This window comes from Equus asinus, chromosome 1, assembly GCF_041296235.1.
Source record: "Equus asinus isolate D_3611 breed Donkey chromosome 1, EquAss-T2T_v2, whole genome shotgun sequence".
Lineage (NCBI taxonomy): Eukaryota > Metazoa > Chordata > Mammalia > Perissodactyla > Equidae > Equus > Equus asinus.
In genome coordinates this window covers 91,056,906-91,078,854 of record NC_091790.1, presented here as the reverse complement: position 1 = coordinate 91,078,854, position 21,949 = coordinate 91,056,906, and the positions used below count along the sequence as shown (strand labels likewise).

Genomic DNA, 21,949 nt, shown 5'->3' with positions numbered 1-21,949 from the left:
TTGAATCTCCTTTCTTTTTTTCTTAGTCTAGCTAGAGATGTGTCATATTTTTTATGCTTTTAAAAAATCAGCTCTTAGTTTTGTTGATCATTTCTATTATTTCTCTGGTTTCTGTTTCATTTATTTCTGCTTTGATTATTGTTATTTCTTTTCTTCTGCTAACTTTGGGCTTATTTCTTCTTATTCCTTGAGATATAAATTTAGGTTGTTCATTTAAGATCTTTCTTTTTCCTCAGTATAGGCGTTTATTGCTGTAAACATTTCTCTTAGAACTGCTTTTACAATATCCCATAAATTTTGATATGTTGTGTTTCAGTTTTTATTTGTTCCAAGGTGTTTTTTAATTTCTGTTTTGATTTCTTCTTTTACCCTTGGTTGTTCAGGAGTGTGTTGTTTAATTTCCACACATATGTAGATTTTCCTGTTTTCTTCTTATTGTTTATTTCCAGTTTCATACCATTGTCAGAAAAGTTACTTGGTATGATGCTGTGATGCTGAAAGCTATGCCACCCATATTTCAAATATCAGCAAGGTCGCCTTTGGTGACAGATTTCAGCAGAGCTTCTAAAATAAAACACACTAGGAAGAAGGACCTGGCCACCAAAATTTAGCCATGAAAATCCTATGAATAGCAGCAGAGCATTGTCTGATATAGTGCTGAAAGATAAGAGAATGATTCAAATGGACTGGGCAGGGTTTCACTCTGCTGTATACAGGGTTGCTAGGGATTGAAATCAATTTGACAACATTATCAACAAAAGTGACTTCAATCTTCTTAAATTTGGTAAGATTTGTTTTGTGGTCTATCATATGATCTATCCCTGAGAATGTTCCCTGTGCACTTGGGAAGAATGTACATTCTGTTTTTGTTCTATGGAATGTCTCATATATGTCTGTTACATCCATTTGGTCTAATGTCTGGCTAAAGTCCAATGTCTCCTTGTTGATTTTCTCTCAGGATCATCTATCCATTGTTGAAAGTTGGGTATTAAAGTCTCTTACTATTGCTGTATTGTTGTCTGTTTCTTCCTTCAGCTCAATTATCATTTGCTTAATATATTTAAGTGGTCTTATGTTGAGTGCCTATGTAATTGTTATGTCTTCTTGCAGAGTTGACCTCTTATCTTTCTATAATGATCTTGTCTCATGTTACTGTTTTTTACTTAAAGTCTCTTTTTTTCTGATATAAGTATAGGTGCTTCTGCTTTCTTTTGGTTTCCACTTCATGGACTATCTTTTTTCATCCCTTCACATTGAGCCTATGTCTGTCCTTAAAGATGAAGTGAGTCTCTTGTAGGCAGTATATAGTTGGGCCTTGTTTTTTGATCCATCTAGCCACTCTGTGCATTTTGATTGGAGAGCTCCATCCACTTACATTTAGAGTTGTGCACTGCATAATGACATTTCAATCACTGAGAGAATGCATATATGATGATGGTCCCATAAGATTATAATGGAGCTGAAAAATTTCTATCACCTAGTGATGTCATGGGCATCATAACGTAGCACAATGCATTACTCACATGTTTGTGGTGATGCTGGTGTAAATAAACCTACTGAGCTGCCAGTGATATAAAAGTATAGCAGATAAATCATATATAGTACATAATGCTTGATAATAAATGACTGTAGTACTGGTTTATATATTTACTATACTATACTTTTTACCATTATTTTAGAGTATACTCTTTCTACTTATAAAAAAGTTTACTGGAAAACAGTATGCCGTGTTACGCCAGCAGCAGCCTTATACATCTCATGTTTCCTGCATCTCTTGATTGCATCATTTTTTTTTGTGCTTGATTTAAGCGCACTATGATTTTCACACAATGATGAAATCACCTAACAATGCATTTCTCAGACTGTGTCCTTGTCATTAAGCAATACGTGACTATAATTATGGATAGGTAAGCACTTCCTAGTGCCATGTTTTGCATTGCTTTTCACCTGTTTTGTAGTTTCCTTGTTCCTTTTTGACTCTCTTGCTGCATTCTTTTGTGAATTAGTGGTTTCCCATCAATGGATGTTCTGATTCCCTAATCTTTATTTTTTGTGAGTCTACTTTAATTTTTTGCTTTGTGGTTACCATGAGACTTACATAAAATATCTTATAGGTAAAGGAGTCTGTTTTACGCTAAAGGTTAACTTCCGTCGCTTACAAAACCTCTACCTTTTTATGTTTTTTTGTCACCATTTGCCTCTTTTTGTATTGTGTATTCATTAACAAATTATAGTGGCTATAGTTATTTTTGATGCTTTTGTTCTAACCTTTATGCTAGACTTAAGTGGTTAACACACCATGGTGTTACAGTGTTAGAGTTTTCTGAATTTGACTACATATTTGTCTTTATCAGTGTGTTTTATATTTTCACATGTTTTCGTGTTACTAGTTAGCTTCCTTCATTTCAGCTTAAAGAACTCCTTTCATCATTTCTTGTTAGGTAGTTGTAGTGGTGATACTTTCGTTAGCTCTTGTTTGTCTGAGAAAGTCTTTATTTCTCCTTCATTCCTGAAGGATAACTTTACCAGACAGTGTATTCTTGGTTGGCATTTTTTTTCTTTCAGCACTTTAAAAATATCATCAAACTTTCCTGAAATGTAAGATTTCTGCTGACAGATTTGCTGATATCCCTTTGAGTGTTCCTTTGTAGGTTACAATGTTCTTTTCTCTTGCTGCCTTTTGGTTTCTCTCTTTGCGTACAATTTTTGATAGTTTTATTATAATATGTGTTGGGGAAGTCATTTTAGATTGAAATAATGGGATAATCTATTAGCTTTGTGAACTTGGATGTCCAAATCTGTTTTCAGGTTTGGGAAGTTCTCAGCTGTTATTTCTTTAAATAAACTTTCTGCTCTCTTCTCCCTCTCTTCTCCTTCTGGAATTCTGATGATTTGGATATTGTTGGGGTTTTTTTGAAAATGTCTTATAGATACTGTAGGCTTTTTTCACTCTTTTCTCTTTTTTCTCCTCAGAGTCAGTTATTTCAAAGTTCCTATCCTTTATATCACTGATTCTATCTTCCATTTTGTCTACTCTGTTTTTGATGCTCTCTATTGCAGTTTTCACTTCAATCATTGAATTCTTTACCTCCGGAATTGCTCTTCCATTCTTTTTTGTTATTTCTATCTCTTTGTTGAATTTCTCATTTTGATAATTTATTGTTTTCCTGATTTCATCAGTTGTCTTCCTGTGTTTTTTGGTAGCTCATTGATTTTCCTTAAAACAGCTATTTTGAATTCTTTATTGGGTGAGTCATAGATTTTCATGTCTTTGGGTTCAGTTTCTGGAAGATTATTGTGATCTTTTGCTGATGTCATGTTTCCTTGATTTTTCATGTATCTGATAGAGTCCAGAATGCATCAGCTGGAACTGCATCTTTTTAATGAGTGACCTCTGGGGGTCCTTTATGCCACTTTCCCAAATTGCTCTTCAGTCACAAAGTGCCCTCTTTAATGCTCCGGATGCCATTTGAGAGAAGTGAGTCTCTTCAGCACAGATTTGGAGACTGGGAATTCACTCACCTTCTCTCCCTTTCCCCTGTGGGAGAAGTCCTGGGCCATCTATTTAGCCCTAAGCTGTGCTACCCTGGGGAAGGAGTAATGTCGACAAAGAAAACCTGTTCCATTTAAGTACTTCAGTGCAGCCGAACTCGTTTTTGTTTTGTTTTGTTTTTAAATCCTGTGGAGTGTTGGAATTTCTTCTCTGGACATCTGAACTTCCACAAAAGCTCTCTCATCTAAAGGTGACTGCCCAAGTCACTGTTCTGCAGGCACCCCTGGACCACAGGTGAGAGGCCAAAAACAGTTCACTGTCTTCTTTAGGTTCCATAGGTGGTACTGAAATCCATTTGCCTATTATTTGCTGCACTGGTGGGCTAGACTCAACATGGGTCCCTTGGTGTAAGTTGCTGCATTCTACAACTCACCCAAAGGCACTTCTGTTTGTGGATGGATGCCTAATTTTGTTGTTTTAAGGGCTGCACAGAAACAAGGAACTTCTTATGCTGCCATGATGTTGACATCAGTCTGGTTTAGGTTATTAATATTTATCCTTATTAACTTTTTCCTGAATGTTCACAAGAGATTTCTGGATGAGAGATTTCTTATTATTTACCAGACAGAAGATAACCAGTGAGTGATTCCCTGTGTCTTAGGTGTTACCTTTGGGGCAATGCAATGAAAGCAGATCAACTGTTCTACATATACAAGGTCCATATTGTAGGCAAGGAATGAATAAAAGTATGATTTCTGTGCTTTTTATAAACAGGAAAGAGGCAGCTATCTCCCTTTCCCCTTCTGAGAGAGTTTCATTGGAAATATCTGATTGTAAGTCTTTGAAATATAAATGAATCTCTCTATGAAAAAGATAAGCCCATTCGTGTTCAATTTTACAATTGTGAAATGTCTCCTTGTTCTAGGGCCTCATCCCCCTTTTCTAGAGGTAAACACGTACCTCTAGAATTAAGTAAACCTCTCTGGAGTTCTCCCAATGTATACAATTGTAACTTAATTCCTAGGTTTTGCTTTTAGTCTAGAATCCCAAATTTCAGTAAAATTTGCCCTGAAAGCCCTACCTGTACAGTAACATGAGAACATTTTCTCTATAATTCTACAGAGAGAATTTCATTATGATAATGAATCAGTTCACCACAAAGACATATCAGTCGTGAATTTGTCTGTGTCTAATAACAATTTCAAAATACACAAAAGCAAAAAAAAACCAATTAAAGAGATACATAATTTTACAATCATAGTCAGGATTTTAATACCGCTCAGCAATTGATATAGCAACTAGATTTTTCAAAAATCAGCCAAGGCAGAAAAATCTGAACAATGCTATCAACTACATGTTTAAAAACATTGCAAAATTTCCCATGAGAAAGACCACCAGCAGTGAATAAGACCAACTGTTTCCTTAGCTCTTAGCAGCTTTGGGACTTAATATTTTTTAAAAATTTTTTTTACTTGTTAATCTGATAGACAAATCATGGTACTTGTACTTATTTGCATTTCACTAATTGCTAAGTGATTGAACATTTTTCCATATGCTTGTCGTTTGATTTATTTCTTTTTATGAAGTACATTGATCATTTTAGGTCTATTTCTGTAGTGTTAGAGTCTTTTAAAAAATTTATAATGTCTTACATTGCAAATATTTCCCCCAGGTCATTAACTTGTAAACCATCTTTCTTATGTTCTTTAACTTATAGAAGTTAAAATGTTTGTATAGTCAAATGTATCTTTTTTTTCTTTTCTAGTTTTTTTCCTTGGTTTCTGCAACTTATTTTTTGTGATCCCACTTATGACTTATAGTTCATATAGGGCATTATCTCATTTAAAACATACTTTATAAAAGCCAAGGTAGACTCCAACCAATGAAACCTTGAAATCGGCCAGGTAATATAATTTCTGTCTGTTATGCTCTTACAACTTAAGCTGTTAGCTAAAATATTTATTACAATATTGTCCTAGTCTTGTGCAATTTAAATTTATGTCTCCTTTTGGTTCTCAGATCATTCATAATTTCACAAGGCGAATCCAGAGCAAAATCAAAGATCTTCTACAGCAAATGGAAGAAGGGCTGAAGACAGCTGATCCGCATGATTGCTCTGCTTATACTGGTTGGACAGGTGAGAATATGGGCATAACTAACTGGTATGTTTTATTTTTGGATTATGATATATAAGACTTGGCTTTGAAAGTTTTTTTTCGTTTATGATGGTAAAGTTTTGTGCCTTTTAAATGAAGCCTTCAACTGTCTTCATTGATGAGATGCTTTGGAATTTTATTTCTAAAGAAATTGTTCCTGCCTGAAGTTTGAACTTTAATATGTAGTATGTCATATTTTTATAACATTGTTTATTTGACTTAATATATGGCTGTCAATGAAGATGGGTAATAAGAACAGACTTGCCCTAGGGTCAGATTCTTTGTTTACTTTTGTTGCTTTGATCTTTGTGACAAGTTGTAGTTGTGTGCTTTCTCTGGTCTGTTACACAGAAACTGTTTAACCTATTGCTTGTACTCATTTAACTCATTTGTATGCATAAAGATGTCTATTTTGATTTTGATAACAATTAAACAAGCAACCAGTAATACCCTTCCCATCAAAAGACTTAATTTCAAAATTAGCTTACCTTAACTAATGTTTACATTCTTATTATATTACCATGTATTCAGAACATTGTACTAGTTATTTGAATAATATAAAGGAAATAAAAGACAGACCTTGTTCCGAGGGATTAGAGTGCAGTATGATTATTGCTAATGACAGTTTGCATATAAATTTATAGCCTTTTCTTGCTAAATTTTTATAGTTCAATCAATGCACAGCATAGACACAAGTATACATGTTAGAGTCACCATAAACCGATACCTGGTTTTGCAGTGCACAACCAAACATGATGGCCCTCATCATTTTGTGTTTTTCTTTATATTAATTTCTATGGTGCTTTATTTTATTTGCCTATTATGAATATAATATTTTTCAAACTTTTAAACCCAGACAGACATGGAGCTAGTTCACGTACAGAGTCAAAGAAATTTATGCTAAATGTAAAATTAGATAATTTTGGCTAACTTGATGTAAAATACAAAGAATAAGGATATTTTGAAAGGAAAAATAACGTAGTTATTAGTGGCACAGGTTTCCCCTAAAAAGTCTTTATTTACAGCATTTTTTCTTGTTGTTGAAAAAAGGTTTTTCACTTCATGATTGTTAGGTCCCAAGTTGGCTGTGCATCAGAATCATCCAGAGAGCTTTATAATAAACAAAGATTATCAGTCTCCACCCCAGAACAATTATATCAAGAACTCTGGGGAGGATTCCAAGAATCGGTATTTCTTAAAAACCCCCATTTTTTGTCATCTTTTGGAATCAGTGATAGAGCCATCATGGAGGTACTTGCTTTGAATGGTTTAAAATATCATTCAGGGTTTTGGGGTTCAGATTGTGTTATGGAATCTGCTTAGACCCATATGTCCCTATCTTTTCTCCTAAAACTGTATAATATATGACGAAGAATGAATGAAGTACACACAACTTATCCCTTTAGGCAAATTGTGAGATAGAGAAAACACAAATAATGGTAGGTGAAAAACAAACAGCATCCACGAGTGTGGAAAGCCATGGTGGTGTAGCAGGTGAGGGAAGCCAAAGGGTCCAGGGGTGGCAAACTCTATCCTGCCATTTCTGCCCTCCCAAATGAACAAATAATTATTCCTAGGAGTGAGCCACACCCTGAGGGGAAACTTTTGAGGGCATGTCTGAGTGCAAAGTGGGCAGGTAAAACTAGGAGAGACAAAACAAAAAGATATGGAGAATATACAGGCAACAGAGGTTATAGACTTAAAAAAAAAGCACTAGTCAAAAAGAGAGGGGATTAATTTACAAGGCAGAAGCTGCATCCCTGGTAGCACTGGCTGATGGTGTAGATAAGGAAGGAGGGAAATAGCAATGAAAGGAGCCCTTCTAAAACAAGAAAGAATATGAGAATCAAAAGAAATCTGGTTACCAAAAGTCACCATGTATTGAATAAACTATTGATTGCTTAATAAGAAGAGGAAAACTGAGAGAGCTACCCTAACCATTTTCTTCTTCCGGAGAATCTTCCTATTAATAGTTGATCTAGAAAAATTCATCCAATTAAAATTTAAGAAAAAATTTAGCAATTGTATACATAATGTTAGGGGAAAAAAATGAAAAATCAAAATTTTTCGTTAGAAGAAAAACACACCAGGAAAATGCCACTACAATGTGGAGAGAAGTTGCAGTATTTTCAACATTAATTTGGTAACTTAATTAACCAATAAGTTCATGAAGCAGAAATAAAAGAACTCAGAGAAGAGGTGGCAAGACAATAAGATGATGTGAAATAAGAATTGACAGACATAAGAAAAGAAAGTGAAGGAAAAGACAAAATCATTTCAGAAAAGAAGACTAAATTACAAGGAATTGAAGAAAGAACTGGCAGCACAGAAAGCACAGCAAACCATAAAAAGGGAAAAAAGTAACAAAGATAAATTGAAAAGAGAACTCCAGTTTCCTGTCTGGCATGTAAAAAATTTAGAAGTCACCACTCCATCCTATAAAGCAAAAAACTGAACAAACTGAGAAATCAACAGCTCTTCTTAGATTCATCAGAGAAGTGAGGTCACAGGGCAAACAGCTACACCAAATATTGGGAGATAAGACTGGCAGATTCAGAGAAATCACAATTTACCAGAGCAGAGACCCACAAGAGAAACCTCCGTGGGAACCGGTGTGGGGATAAGAAACCTAAACTGTAATTGATGAGTTGCAAGAGGCTCAGTGTGGACAAATCTGAGAGTTAAAAAAAACTCTAGGGGACCCTAAATAGTTGAAGCAATTTTGAGAAAGAATAAAGCTGGAAGCATCATGCTCTCAGATTTCAAACTATGTTACACAGCTTTAGTAATGAAAACAGTATGGTATTGGCATAAAAACAGACACATAGGTCAGTGGAACAGAATAGAGAGCACAGAAATAAACCCATGCATATATGGTCAATTAATTTATGACCAAGGAGCCAAGACTATATAATGGGGAGGGGACAATCTCTTCAATAAATGTTGCTGGGTAAACTGGAGAGCCACATGCAAAAGAATGAAACTAGACCACTATCTTACACCATACACAAAAATTAACTGAAAAGAGATAGAAGACTCAAACATAAGACCTGAAACCATAAAACTCCTGGAACATGGGTAGTGAGCTCCTTGACAGTAAGTTCCTTGATGAATTTTTGACTCTGACATCAAAAGCAAAGGCAAAAATAAGCAAGTGGGACTACATAAAACTAAAAAGCTTCTGCACAGCAAAGGAAACCATCAACAAAATGAAAAGCTAACCTAGTGAATGGGAGAAAATATTTGCAAATCATATATCTGATAAGAAGTTAATATCCAGAATGTACAAAGAACTCATATAACTCAATAGCAAAAAAAAAAATCTGGATTAAATAATGGGCAGAGGAACTGAATATACATTTTTCCAGAGAAGATATACAGATGGGCAACAGATACATGAAAAAGTGCTCAACATCATTAATCATCAGGGAAATGCAAATCAAAAACACAATGAGGGGCCGGCCCCGTGGCCAAGTGGTTAAGTTCATGTCCTCCGCTGCGGCAGCCCAGGGTTTCGCTGGTTCAGATCCTGGGTGTGGACATGGCATCACTCATCAAGCCACGTTGAGGAGGCATCCTGCATACCACAACTAGAAGGACCCACAACTAAAATATACAATTATATACTGGGGGGGATTTGGGGAGAAAAAGCAGAAAAAAAACCCCACAATGAGATGTCACCTCAAACCTGTCAGAATGGCTATCATCAAAAAGACAAGAAATAATAAGTGTTGGTGAGGATGTGGAGAAAAGGGAAGGCTTGTGCACTGTTGGTGCAAATGTAAATTGGTATAGCCACTTGGAAAACGGTATAGAAGTTCCTCAAAAAAATTAACAATGGAACTACCATATGATCTAGCAACTCCATTTCTGGATATTTATCCAAAGAAAATGAAAACACTAACAAAAAGATGTATGCACCCCCATGTTCATTGCAGCATTATTTACAATAGCTCAGATATGGAAACAACGTAACTGTCCACTGCTGGATAGATGGATAAAGAAAATGTGATAGTTATACATATACAATGGAATATTACTCAGGCATAAAAAAGACTGAAATCTTGCCATTTGTGACAACATGGAAGGACCTCAAGAGCATTATGCTAAGTGAAATAAGTCAGACAGAGAAAGACACATATCATAAGATCTCACTTCCATGGGGAATCTAAAAGAAAAAAAACCAAAAACAACTCATACATACAGAAAACAGACTGGTGGTTTCTGGAAGCAAGAGAAATAGGTGAAGGGGGTCAAAAGGTCCAATCTTTCAGTTATAAAATAAATAAGTCATGGGGATGTAATGTACAACATGATGACTATGGTTAATAATACTACATTGCATGTTTGAAAGTTTCTGAGAGAGTAAATTTTAAAAGTTCTCATCACAAGAAAAAAATTTTTAGTAATTATGTAAGGTGATGGTAATCATTATTTTGGTGCTCATTTTGCAATATATACAGATATTGAATCATTATGTTGTACACCTGAAACTAATATAATGTTACATGTCAATTATACTTCAATTAAAATAAAAATAACTGTTATTCTTACAATTACTACTATTTTGAAAAGTAGCACGGTTGTTTTACCCATGTTAGAATCTACAATGTCTAGCACAGTAACTGGAAAAAAAAATAGATATTAAACTTTTTTGTTAAAATTTAACTATAGTTATTTCTCATTTAAGATAGTTACTGAAATAAATTGTTCATGGTAAAAAAAAAAAAAAAAAAAAAAAACCTCCAGGGGGACCCAGTCACAGGGAGGCTTGCACAGTATTAAGAGGTTTAACTCCAAGAGTTCTCGCATGTCTTTACTGTGAGTACTGGAGTAAAATCCCCTCATGCTTCTGGCAAGTGAGGGGAAAAGCAATTATTTTGAAATTTTCCAGAGCATTCTGTTCTCTTTAACATTGTTGGACCTCAGGAGGAACTATTTTACCAGAGCCTAACTTACTGGAGTTTTATCAGAGCCTAACCTACCTGAGGGTAGGGAAATACCTAACTCCAGCCTCCTCTAGCCTTCTATGTGGGAAAAGGGAAAAGCTCAACTCTAGCTCCCTTTAGCCTTTCCACATGGGAGAAAGGAATACTCATTTCCACATGGGAGAAAGAAAATTCCTCTCTAGCCATCCTATGCAACCTAAGAGGGGAAAAATACTTGAGAAACATTGGTGAAGTTCATGGTCCAAGGGCACAGGCTCAAGAAAAGACTAAGACCTAATCATAGAACCATAGTATGCTTCCACTCCCTGACTCCTTACCACTATGTTATTAAAGGACTTTTTACTGAAGATTCTTTTCTTAGTATATCATGTCCAGCTTTCAATAAAAAATTACAAGGCATAACTAAAAGGCAAAAAAACTAAAAGGCAATTTGAAGATACTAAACAAACTTAGAACCAGAATCAGGTATGGCAGGAATGTTGGAGTTACCTAACTAGGAATTTGAAAATACTATGATAATATGATAAGAACTTTAATGAAAGTAGTAGGCAACATGCAAGAACACATGGATAATATACATAAAGAGGTGGAAATTCTAAGAAAGAATTGAACAGAAATGCTAGGAATCAAATATACTGTCACAGAAATGAAGAATTCCTTTGATGGGCTCATTAGTTGACTAGACAGAGCTAAGGAAAGAATCACTGAGCTTGAGAATATGACAATAGAAACTTCTAAAACTGAAAAGCAAATTGAAAAAAGAACCCTGAAAAAGAAGAACAGAATATTCAAGAAGTGTGGAGCAATGACAAAAGGTGTAACATACATAAAATGGGAATACCAGAGGAGAAAAAACAGAGGAAGGGGCAGGAACGATATTTGTAGCAATAATGACTGAGAATTTCCCCAAACTAATATCATACACCAAACTACAGATCCAGGAAATTAAAAATACCAAAGAGGATAAATGCTAAAAAACCCCAGAAAGCTGCACCTAGGCATATCATATTCAAACTTCATAAAACCAAACATAAAGAGAAAATCTTGAAAGAGACAGAGGGAAAAAACCACTCTACTGGAGCCAGCCCTGTGGCTGAATGGTTAAAGTTCCATGTGCTCCACTTTGGTTTTGCAGGTTCAGATCCTGGGTGCAAACATAATCCACTTGTCAGCCATTCTGTGGGGGCATCCCACACACAAAAAATAGAGGAAAATTGGCACAGATGTTAGCTCAGGGCAAATCTTTCTCACCAGAAATAAATAAATAAATAAACAAAAACCCCTACTTAGAGAGGAACAAAGATCAGAATTACATCAGACTTCTCTTTAGCAACCGTGCAAGTAAGACGAAAGTGGAATGAAGTAAAATATTGAGAGAGAAAAAAACTACCAACCTAGAATTCTGTACCCTGCAAAATTATCCTTAAAAAGGAGAGGGCCAGCCCCAGTGGCCTAGTTTTTAAGATTGGACACTCAGCAAAAAAAAAAAAGAGAAAGAGAAATAAAAACTTTCTCAGACAACAAAAATCAAGGGAATCTGTTGCCTGTACTTGCAAGAAATGTTAAAAGAAGTTCTTTTGAGAAGGAAAATGATACAAGTTAGACATTTAGATCTACATAAAGAAAGGAAGAACATTGGAGAATAAATAAGTGAAGGTAAAATAAGAACTTATTTTTCTTATTCTTAATTGACCTAACAGATCAGAATATATGTTCCAAATAATAGCAGTGTATTTGGTTATGTATACTTATATACATATGGTTTATATGTATGCTTATATGTGTATATTATGTAAGTATAATAAATGACAGCAAGGTATAAGGGATGAGAGAGAGGACTTAGGAATATTTTGTTATTATAAGATACTTGATCTACCCATGAATTGGTACAGTGTTATTTGAAAGTGGACTTGGATTAAATAGGAAAAATCGCATCATCATATCAGTAGATACAGCAAAAGCGTTTGAGAAAATCCAATTATTTGTAATAAAAACTCTCAGCAAATAGCAATAGAGGGAACTTCCGCAACTTGATAAAGAATATCCACAAAAAGCCTACAGCTAATATCATATTTAATGGTAAGACACTTGAAGCTTTCTTGCTAAGATCAGCAACAAGGCAAGGATATTCCTTCTCACTACTGTTTTCAGCATTGTACTGGAAATCCTAGCTAATGCAGTAAGACGAGAAAAGGAAATAAAAGGAATACAGATTGAAAAGGAAGAACTAAAACTCTCTTCGCAGATGACATGATCATCTATGTAGAAAATCAGAAAGAATCAACAAAAGAAACCCTCCTGAAACTAATAAGCTGTTATAGCAAGGTTACAGAATATAACGTTAATGTACAAAAGTCAATCACTTTCCTATATATCAGCAATGACTAAGTGGAATTTAAAGTTAAATACCTTATCATTTACATTAGCACCCCTCAGAAATGAAATACTTACATGTAAATCTAACAAAATGTGAACAGAATCTATGTGAGTTAATCTATAAAACTTTGAATGGGACATATCAGAAGAGAACTAAATAAATAGATATTCCATGTTCATGGATAGGAAGACTCAATATTGTCAAGGTGTCAGTTCTTCCCAACTTGATCTATAGATTCAGTGCAATGCCAGTTAAAATTCTAAGAAGTCATTTTATGGATACGGACAACCTAATTCTAAAGTTTATGTGGAGAGGAAAAAGAGCCAGACTAGCCAACTCAATATTGAAGGAAAAGAGCAAAGTTGGAGGACTGACACTACCTGACAAAGACTTACTATAAAGCTTACAATAATCATTTCAACAAATGTTGCTGGAACAACTGGGCATCTGCATGCAAAAAATATAAATAAATCTAGACACCTTTCAAAAGACTGAACTCAAAATGGATCATAGACCTAAATGTAAAACACAAAATAAAATTCATAGAAAATAACATAGGAGAAAACCTATGTGGCCTTGAGTATTGCAATGACATTTACACACGACACCAAAGGCATGATCCATAAAAGAAATAAATGATAATCCAGGTTTTGTTAAAATTAAAAACTGCTCTGTGAAAGACAATATCAAGAGAATAAGAAGACAAGCCACAGACTAGGAGAAAATCATTGCAAAAGACATATCTGATAAAGGGCTTTTATACAACATATAGAAAGAAGTCTTAAAATTCAAAAATGGGAAAATGAACAACCCTATTACAAAGTGAGCTAAATGCATGACAGATACTTCACTAAAGAAGATATACAGATGGCAAGTAAACCTATGAAAAGATATTCAACATCATATGTCATTAAGAAACTGCCAAAATCCAAAACACTGACAACAGCAAATGCTGGTGAGGATGTGGAGTAACCAGAACTCTCATTCATTGTTGATGAAAATGCAAAATGATACAGCCACTTTGGAAGACAGTTGGCAGCTTTTTACAAAACTAAACATACTCTTATCATATGTTCCAGCAGTCATGGTCATTGGTATTTACCCAAATGAATTGAAAACTTATGCCCACACTAAAACCTGCACACAATTGTTTATAGCAGCCTTTATTTATAGTTGCCAAAAGTTGAAGTAACCAAGATGTCCTTCAGTAGGAGAAAGGATAAATAAATTATACATCCAAACAAGGAATATTATTCAGCAATAAAAGGAAATGTGCCATTAAAAGACATAGAGGAAACTTAAATGTATATTTCTAAGTGAAAGAAGACAATCTGGCTATATACTGTATGATTTCAATTATATGACAGTCTGGAAAAGGCAAAACTATGGAGATAGTAGAAATATTAGTGGTTTCAAACAGTTAGGAGTGAAGGACAGATGAATAGGTGTAGCAGAGAGAATTTTTAAGCCAATGGAAACTATTCTATATGATACTTCACCAGTGGATACATGTCATCATATTTGTCAAAATCCATAGAATGTATAACACTAAGAGTGAACTATAATATAAACTATGGGCTTTGGATGAAAATGATGTGTCAAGGTAGGTTCACCAATTGTAATAAGTGTATCACGGTGGTGTGGGATGTCAATAGTGGGGGAGGTTTTGCATATGTAGGGATAGGAGGTATATGGGAACTCTGTACTTTCTGCTGTTTTTCTATGAACCCAAAATGGCTTTAGAATATAGAGTTCATTAATTTAAAAAGATAACATAAATTGAAGGGAAGATGATAGATATAGGAGAGAGGGAAAGGCAAATCCAATATGTGAATAGAGTGTCCAAAAAAGGAAAACAGAACAATTGAACAGAACAGATGTTTACTACTATAATTCAATAAATGTACCTGGATATACATTATGAAAGAACCTACTGTGTACCTGGGAAAATTAATCTAGTAAGAGTAATAGCTAGACAGATATTCTGAAGATGGTTTTAAGGATCCTAATTAAAGATGAGGAATCTTTTGTACAACCAGGTAAAAACTACAGTGACCAACCATCATAGTTTTCCAGAAGTGTCCTGGTTTAGTACTGAAAATCTCACATCCTAGACAAACCAAGACTGTCTGGTTGGTGATCACTCTAGCAAAAGATCAAGTCATTTATAACAGGGAGAAAAATCACATTGGTGTCAAACCTCTCAGTAGCTGCATTTAAAAGTTGACCAGTACACTACAAAATATTGAAGGAAAGAATTTATGAAGAAAAGATTTTAAATCCACCTAAGTTTTTGTCCTTCAGGCATACAAGATATAACAAAAGATAAAACAAGAACCTAGGAAATATTGTTCTCAAGGGCATTCCTGGGGACTCTACTAGTGCAGGAGTTGACAGATGATGGCCCATGAGCCATAGCTGGGACACAGCCTATTTTTCAACAGGCCATGAAATAAGAATGGTTTTTATATTTTTTAGAATTTTGAAATAAACAAACAGAAGAATATGTAACAGAGACTGAATGTGGCCCTCAAAGCCTAATATAAAATTTACTGTCTGGCCATTTACAGAAAAAACTTTGCCAACTCCAGTACTAGAGGACTAGCCAAGATATGATTGAGAAAATGTGGCCATAAGCTTATAGTGACATTGATTATATTTAATTATGGAATTAAGATTTAAAGAAAAGTGTGCAAATAGGAGAAGAAAGCACAAAAACAGAATAAATGAAATGGGGAAACCATTGAAACAGGAAATTCTAGAAATCACATGACTGCTTTTCACTCTATATAAATTTATTTCACAATATAAATGAAATGGATAATTCTCTTCAAGTATATAATCTACCAAGTCTGACCCTAGAAGAGAGAGAATGTTGAAATAGAGAAGTTTTGTTTTTATTTGAGTTCATAATCGTTTACATCATTCTGAAATTTCAGTTGTCCATTATTTCTTGTCTGTCACCACATAGGTGCTCCTGTTCACCCCCTATGCCCACCCCCCCCACCCCCCTTCCCCTGGTAACCACTGAAGTGTTTTCTTTGTCCATGTACTTGTTTATGTTCCACATATGAGTGAAATCATCTGATGTTTGTCTTTCTCAGTCTGACATATTTTGCTAAGCATAATTCCCTCCAGGGCTTTCCATGTTGTTGCAAATGGGATGAATTTGTCTTTTCTCTGGCTGAGTAGTATTCCATTGCATATATATATATATATATATATATATATATATATATATATATACACCACATCTTCTTTATCCAATCATCAGTTGATGGGCACTCAGATAGTTTCCATGTCTTGGCTATGGTGAATAGTGCTGCCATGAACATAGGGGTACCTATGTTACTTTGATTGTTGATTTCAAGTAGTTTGGGTAGATACCCAGTAGTGGGATAGCTGGGTCATATGATATTCTATTTTTAGTTTTTTGAGGAATCTTCATACTATTTTCCGTAGTGGCTGAACGAGTTTGCATTCCTACCAGCAGTGTATAAGGGTTCCCGTCTCTCCACACCCTCTCCAACATTTGTTATTTTTAGTCTTAGTGATTATAGCCATTTTAACAGGCAGAAGGTGGTATCTTAGTGTACTTTTGATTTGCAATTTCCTGATATTAATGATGTTGAACATCTTTTCATGTGTTTATTGGCCATCTGTATATCTTCTTTGGAAAAATGTCTATTCATATCTCCTGCCTGTTTTTGATCGGGCTTTCTGTTTTTTTGTTCAGTCGTGTGAGTTCCTTATAAATAGACAAGTTTATAAATAAAAACTTGAGAATGTTGTCAAAGGTCTACCCAAAAAATTTCACTGGAAAATTCTACCAAACTTTCTTTTGCTTGAGGAAGAATGTCCCTGAGCTAACTTTTGTGCCAGTCTTCCCCCATTTTGTATGTGGGACACTGCTGCAGCACGGCTTGATGAGTGGTGCATATGTCTGTGCCTGGGATCTAAGACCGTGAACCCCAGGCCATCAAAATGGAGAGTATGAACTTAACCACTATGCCACTGGGCTGGCCCTACCAAACTTTTAAAGAACAGGAAATCCCAAGGAGAGTGACATCAGCCAAAGGTGGAACAGGAGTTTTCTGTCTTACCCCAAAGACCACTGATTTTGACAATCACACACAGATGAAAATACCTTTGTGGGAACCAGGAGTCCAGCAGAGAAGTTCCAGCACACCATTGGAGCAAAAAAATGTGAGACTGGACTTACCCTGAAGAGAGTAAGATCAGTGTCACCTTGCCTCTGTCACCCCACTCCCAAGGTGGCACAGCTCAGTGCCAAACTTCCTCAGCCTGAAGTTTCTCCCATGGGTGAAAGTGAGAGCATATGAGTGAGTGCCTGATTCCCTACTTATGCAGGGCACTGCCAAAGATACCCACTTCTTTTTTGCCCTTTCCGGAATGCTGCGGTGATCTGTATAACTTAGGGGCAAGGAGAGGCTGGGAAGATAGCCAGGGCTCAGAACTCATCAAAGGGACACAGATCCTATTAACCACTTCACAGACTCCATCAGGAAGCTGCCTATGAGAGTGCTGGGGACACCTCACCTGTGAATTCCCCCAGCTGGTCCACGGACACCTCTGACATTCCGTGCTCCTCACTCTCACGCCACCCCACCCCATGATTGGCTCCATCTGTGTACCTCTGAGGGCAGTGAGTGCAAGCCTTTGCAGACAGTGAGCATGGGCAGAATTTCAGCTCAACCTTGCAAAATTTGGAGAAAGCACACAAACTTGAGCATTCAGCATTGCCCTAGGGAAAGCAAACAGGAGGCTGTTAGCACTCATCCTGGCTTCATGGAATCAGGTGAAGGCATACCATCTTAAGAATTACTCCCTAAGAGGGAACAGGAAATGTGGAGCAGATGTATCCCTAGAGAATGTTTGAGAAAGCTTCAGAATCCCTAGTAGGGCTGACAGAAGGTGTTTCTTTCCCAAGGCAATTGGTAAAGACTGGAGGAGGTGAGTGCTTCTTCAAAACACAAGTCTTCAAGGAACATGGAAAATAAAGCAAACATGACACTACCAAAGGAACAAAATAATTTTCCAGTAACCACCTCCAAAGAAATGGACGTCTATGATTTGCCTGATCAAGAATTCAAATTAGTTGTTTTGAAGAAGCTCAGTGAGCTACAGGAAAACACAGAAAGACATTTCAGTGAAATCAGAAAAATGATACATAAACAAAATGAGAAGTTTAATGGGGAGATACTAATAATAAAAAGAAAAACAAGAATTCTGGAGCTAAAAATACAATGAATGAAGTGAAAAATACAATAGAGAGCATCAATATCAGAGTAAATCAAGCAGAAAAAAGAACCTGTGAACTTGAAGACAGGTCATTTGAAATTATCCAGTCAGAGGAGGAAAAAAGAAAAAAAGAATGGAAAAAAGAGTCAAGAAAGCCTATGTAAATTATAGGATATCATCAAGCAAAACAGTTGACGATTACAGGAGTCCCAGAAGGAAGAAGAGGTAGAGCACTTGTTTTACAAATCTGGAGAGAGATATAAACATCAAAGTTCATGAAGCCCGTAATTCCTCATAAAGATTCAACCCAAAGAGGACTTCATCAACACACATTATGATAAAACTGTAAAATCAAAGACAGAATTTTGAAGGTAGCAAGAGACAAAAAACTCCTAACATACAAGGGAGCCCTCATAAAGCTACCAGTGGATTTCTCAGCAGAAACTTACAGGCCAGGAGAGAGTGGGTTGATATGTTGAGAGTACTTAAAGAGAAAAGAGCCAACCCCAAATACTATACCTGGCAAAGCTGTCCTCCAGAAATAAAGGAGAGAGAAAGACTTTCACATGCAAACAAATCCAAGGGAGTTCACCACCAGTAGACCTGCCTTACAAGAAATGCTGAAATGAGTTCTTCAAGCTGAAATGCAAGGATGCTAGTTAGTAATGTGGAAACATAAAGCACTATTATAGGCAAGTGTGTAGTAAAATTAAGATACTATAATAATGTAATATTCTTATGTGTAAATCATTTAACTCTACTACAAAGGTTAAAGGACAGAAGCATTAAAAATAACTTTGGCTACAATAATCTTTTAATGGATACACAATGTAAAATATGTAAATTGTGACATCAGAAACATAAAATGTTGGGAGTTAAAGGCTAGAGTTTTTGTGTGAGATTTAAGTTAACTTGGTATCAACTTAAAATAGAGTGTTATAACTATCAGATATTTTATGTAAGCCTCATGGTATCCACAAAGCAAAAACCTATAGTAGATACACAAACATTAAAAAAAAAGAATCAAAGCATACCAACATGGAAAAATCATCAAATCACAAGGACAGCAAGAGAGGAAGAAAGGAACTAGAAAACAACCATAAAATTAATCACATGACATCAGCAAGTCCTTCCTTATCTGTAATTACTTTAAATGTAAATAGATTAAATTCTCAGATCAAGAAGACATAGATAAAAAATTTAATGGATGGATAAAAAAGAACTAAGACCTAACTATATGCTGCCTACAAGAGACTCATGTCAGCTTTATAGACATAGGCTGAAAGTTGAAGCGGTAGAAAAAGATATTCCATACAAATAAAAAACACACGAGAACAAGGGTAGGTATACTTATGCCAGAATAAATAGACTTTAACTTTGAAAACTTTAACAAGAGACAAAGAAGGTCATTATATAATGGTAAAGGAGTCAATTCATCAAGAGGATGTAACAATTATATATGCACCGAATATCAGATCACCTAAATATATTGAGCAAATACTAACAGATCTATAGGGAAAAAATAGACAATACTACAATAATAATAGGGGATTTCAATATTTCTCTCTCAGCAATGGATAGATCATTGGACTTGAGCTATACTTTTAGACCAAATGGACCTAACAGAACATTCCATCCAACAGTAGCAGAATACACGTTCTTCTCAGATGCACACAGAACATTCTCCAGGATAGATGATATGTTAGGGCTCAAGAAAAGTCTCAACAAATTCAAGAAGATAGGCGTTATATCAAGTGTCTTTTCCTACCACAATAGTATGAAACTAGAAATCGGTAATAGTAGAAAAACTGGAAAACTCACAAATATGTGAAGAGTAGACAGAAAGGTTTAGAACAACCAGTGGATCAAAGAAGAAATCAAAAGGGAAATTAAAAAGTATCTTGAAACACATGAAAATGGAAACACAACATACCAAAACTTACAGGATGCAGCAAAAGCAGTTCTAATAGGGAAGTATATCACGATAAACAACTACATTAAGAGAGAAGAAAGATCTCCAATAAACAACCTAGCTTTACACCTCAAGGAACTAGAAAAGCAAGAACAAATTAAGCCCAAAGATAGCAGAAGGAAGGAGATAACAAAGATTACAACAGAAATAAATGAAATAGAAACCAGAAGATCAATGGAAAAGATCAACAAAACTGAGTTGTTTTTTTGAATAGACAGACAAAATTGACAAATCTTTACCAAGACTAGCTGAGAAAATAGAAGATTCAAATAAATAAAATCTGAAATAAAAGAGGAGACATTACAGCTGATACACAGGAATACAAAGGATCATGACGCTACTATGAACAATTATAAGCCGATAAATTGGATATCCTAGGAGAAATGGATAAATTCCTAGAAACAGACAACCTACCAAGACTGAGTCATGAAGAAATAGGAAATCTGAACAGAACAATATGAGTATGGAGTTGGAATCAGTAATCAAAAACCTCCCAGCAATGAAGAAAAGCCCAGGACCTGATGAACTTACTGGAGAATTCTGTCAGACACTTAAAGAAAAGTTAAATACCAATCCTTCTCAAACTCTTCAAAAAAATTTATTTGAAGAGAACCCTTCTAAACTGATTTATGAGACCAACATACCCTCATGCCAAAGTCAGACAATGATACTAACAGAAAAGAAAATGACAGGCTGATATACCCAATGAACATTGATGCAAAAATCCTCAACCAAATACTAGCAAAACAAATTCAACAGCACCCTAAAAGGATCATATGCCACAATCAAGTGGGATTTGTTCCTGGGATACACGAGTGGTCTAACATATGCAAAGCAATAAATGTGATTTACAACATTAACATAATGAAGGATAAAAACTATATGACTATCTCAATAGATGCAGAGAAAGCATATTCAACATCTTTTTTTTTTTTTTTTTTTTTGGTAAAGAAGATTGGCCTGAGCTAACATCTGTTGCCAATCTTCTTCTTTTTGCTTGAGGAAGATTGTTGCTGAGCTAACATCTGTGCCATTCTTTCTCTATTTTATGTGGGATGCCACCACAGCGTGGCTTGACAAGCAGTGCTAGGTCCTCGTCCATGATCCAAACTTGCGAACCCCTGACCACCAAAGCGGAACACGTGAACTTAACCACTACGCCACCAGGCCGGCCCCTTCAACGTGTTTTCATAATAAAGACTCAACAAATTCAGTATAGAAGGAATGTACCTCAACATAATAAAGGGTAATATCTGATAGCCCACAGCTAACATCATGCTTAATGATATTCTACTCAGCTAACGTTATATTCAGCCTTTCCTCTAAGATCAGAAACAAGGAAGGGGTGCCCAGTCTTGCCACTTCTATTCAACGTTGTACTGAAAATCCTAGTCAGAGCAATTAGGCAAGAAAAAGGGATAAATGGTATCCAAGTCAGAAAGGAAGTGAGATTGTATCTGTTTGCAGATGACGTGATCTTATATATAGAAAACTCTAAAGATTCTACCAAAAAATTGTTTAAACTGATAAATAAATTCAGTAAAGTTGCAGGATTCAAACTCAGTATACAAAAAATCCATTGCATTTCTATTGGAGAAAGAAATTAAGGAAAGAATTCCATTTGCAAGAGCATAAAAAAAATCCTCAGGGATAAATTTTAAAAAGTACGCAGAAGACCTGTACACTGAAAATTAGAAGACATTGATGAAAGGAATTGAAGAAGATGCAGATAAATGGAAA

At 35.4% G+C, this 21,949-nt stretch overlaps 1 protein-coding gene across 9 annotated transcripts in view; it reads left to right on the top strand.

Annotated features, from left to right (window-relative positions):
* LANCL2 (LanC like glutathione S-transferase 2) overlaps positions 1–21,949 on the top strand; it is a 111,622-nt gene that overhangs the window by 40,648 nt on the left and 49,025 nt on the right. For 6 of the 9 annotated variants that reach the window (XM_044761325.2, XM_044761324.2, XM_044761326.2 and 3 more), the window contains one exon: positions 5,513–5,630. In XM_044761325.2, coding sequence (XP_044617260.1) covers positions 5,513–5,630 — 118 coding nt within the window. Of the gene's footprint in view, positions 1–3,347; positions 3,788–5,512; positions 5,631–21,949 lie in introns of those variants that run through there. The other 3 variants (XM_070495961.1, XM_070495847.1, XM_044761328.2) reach the window with 2 other exon arrangements.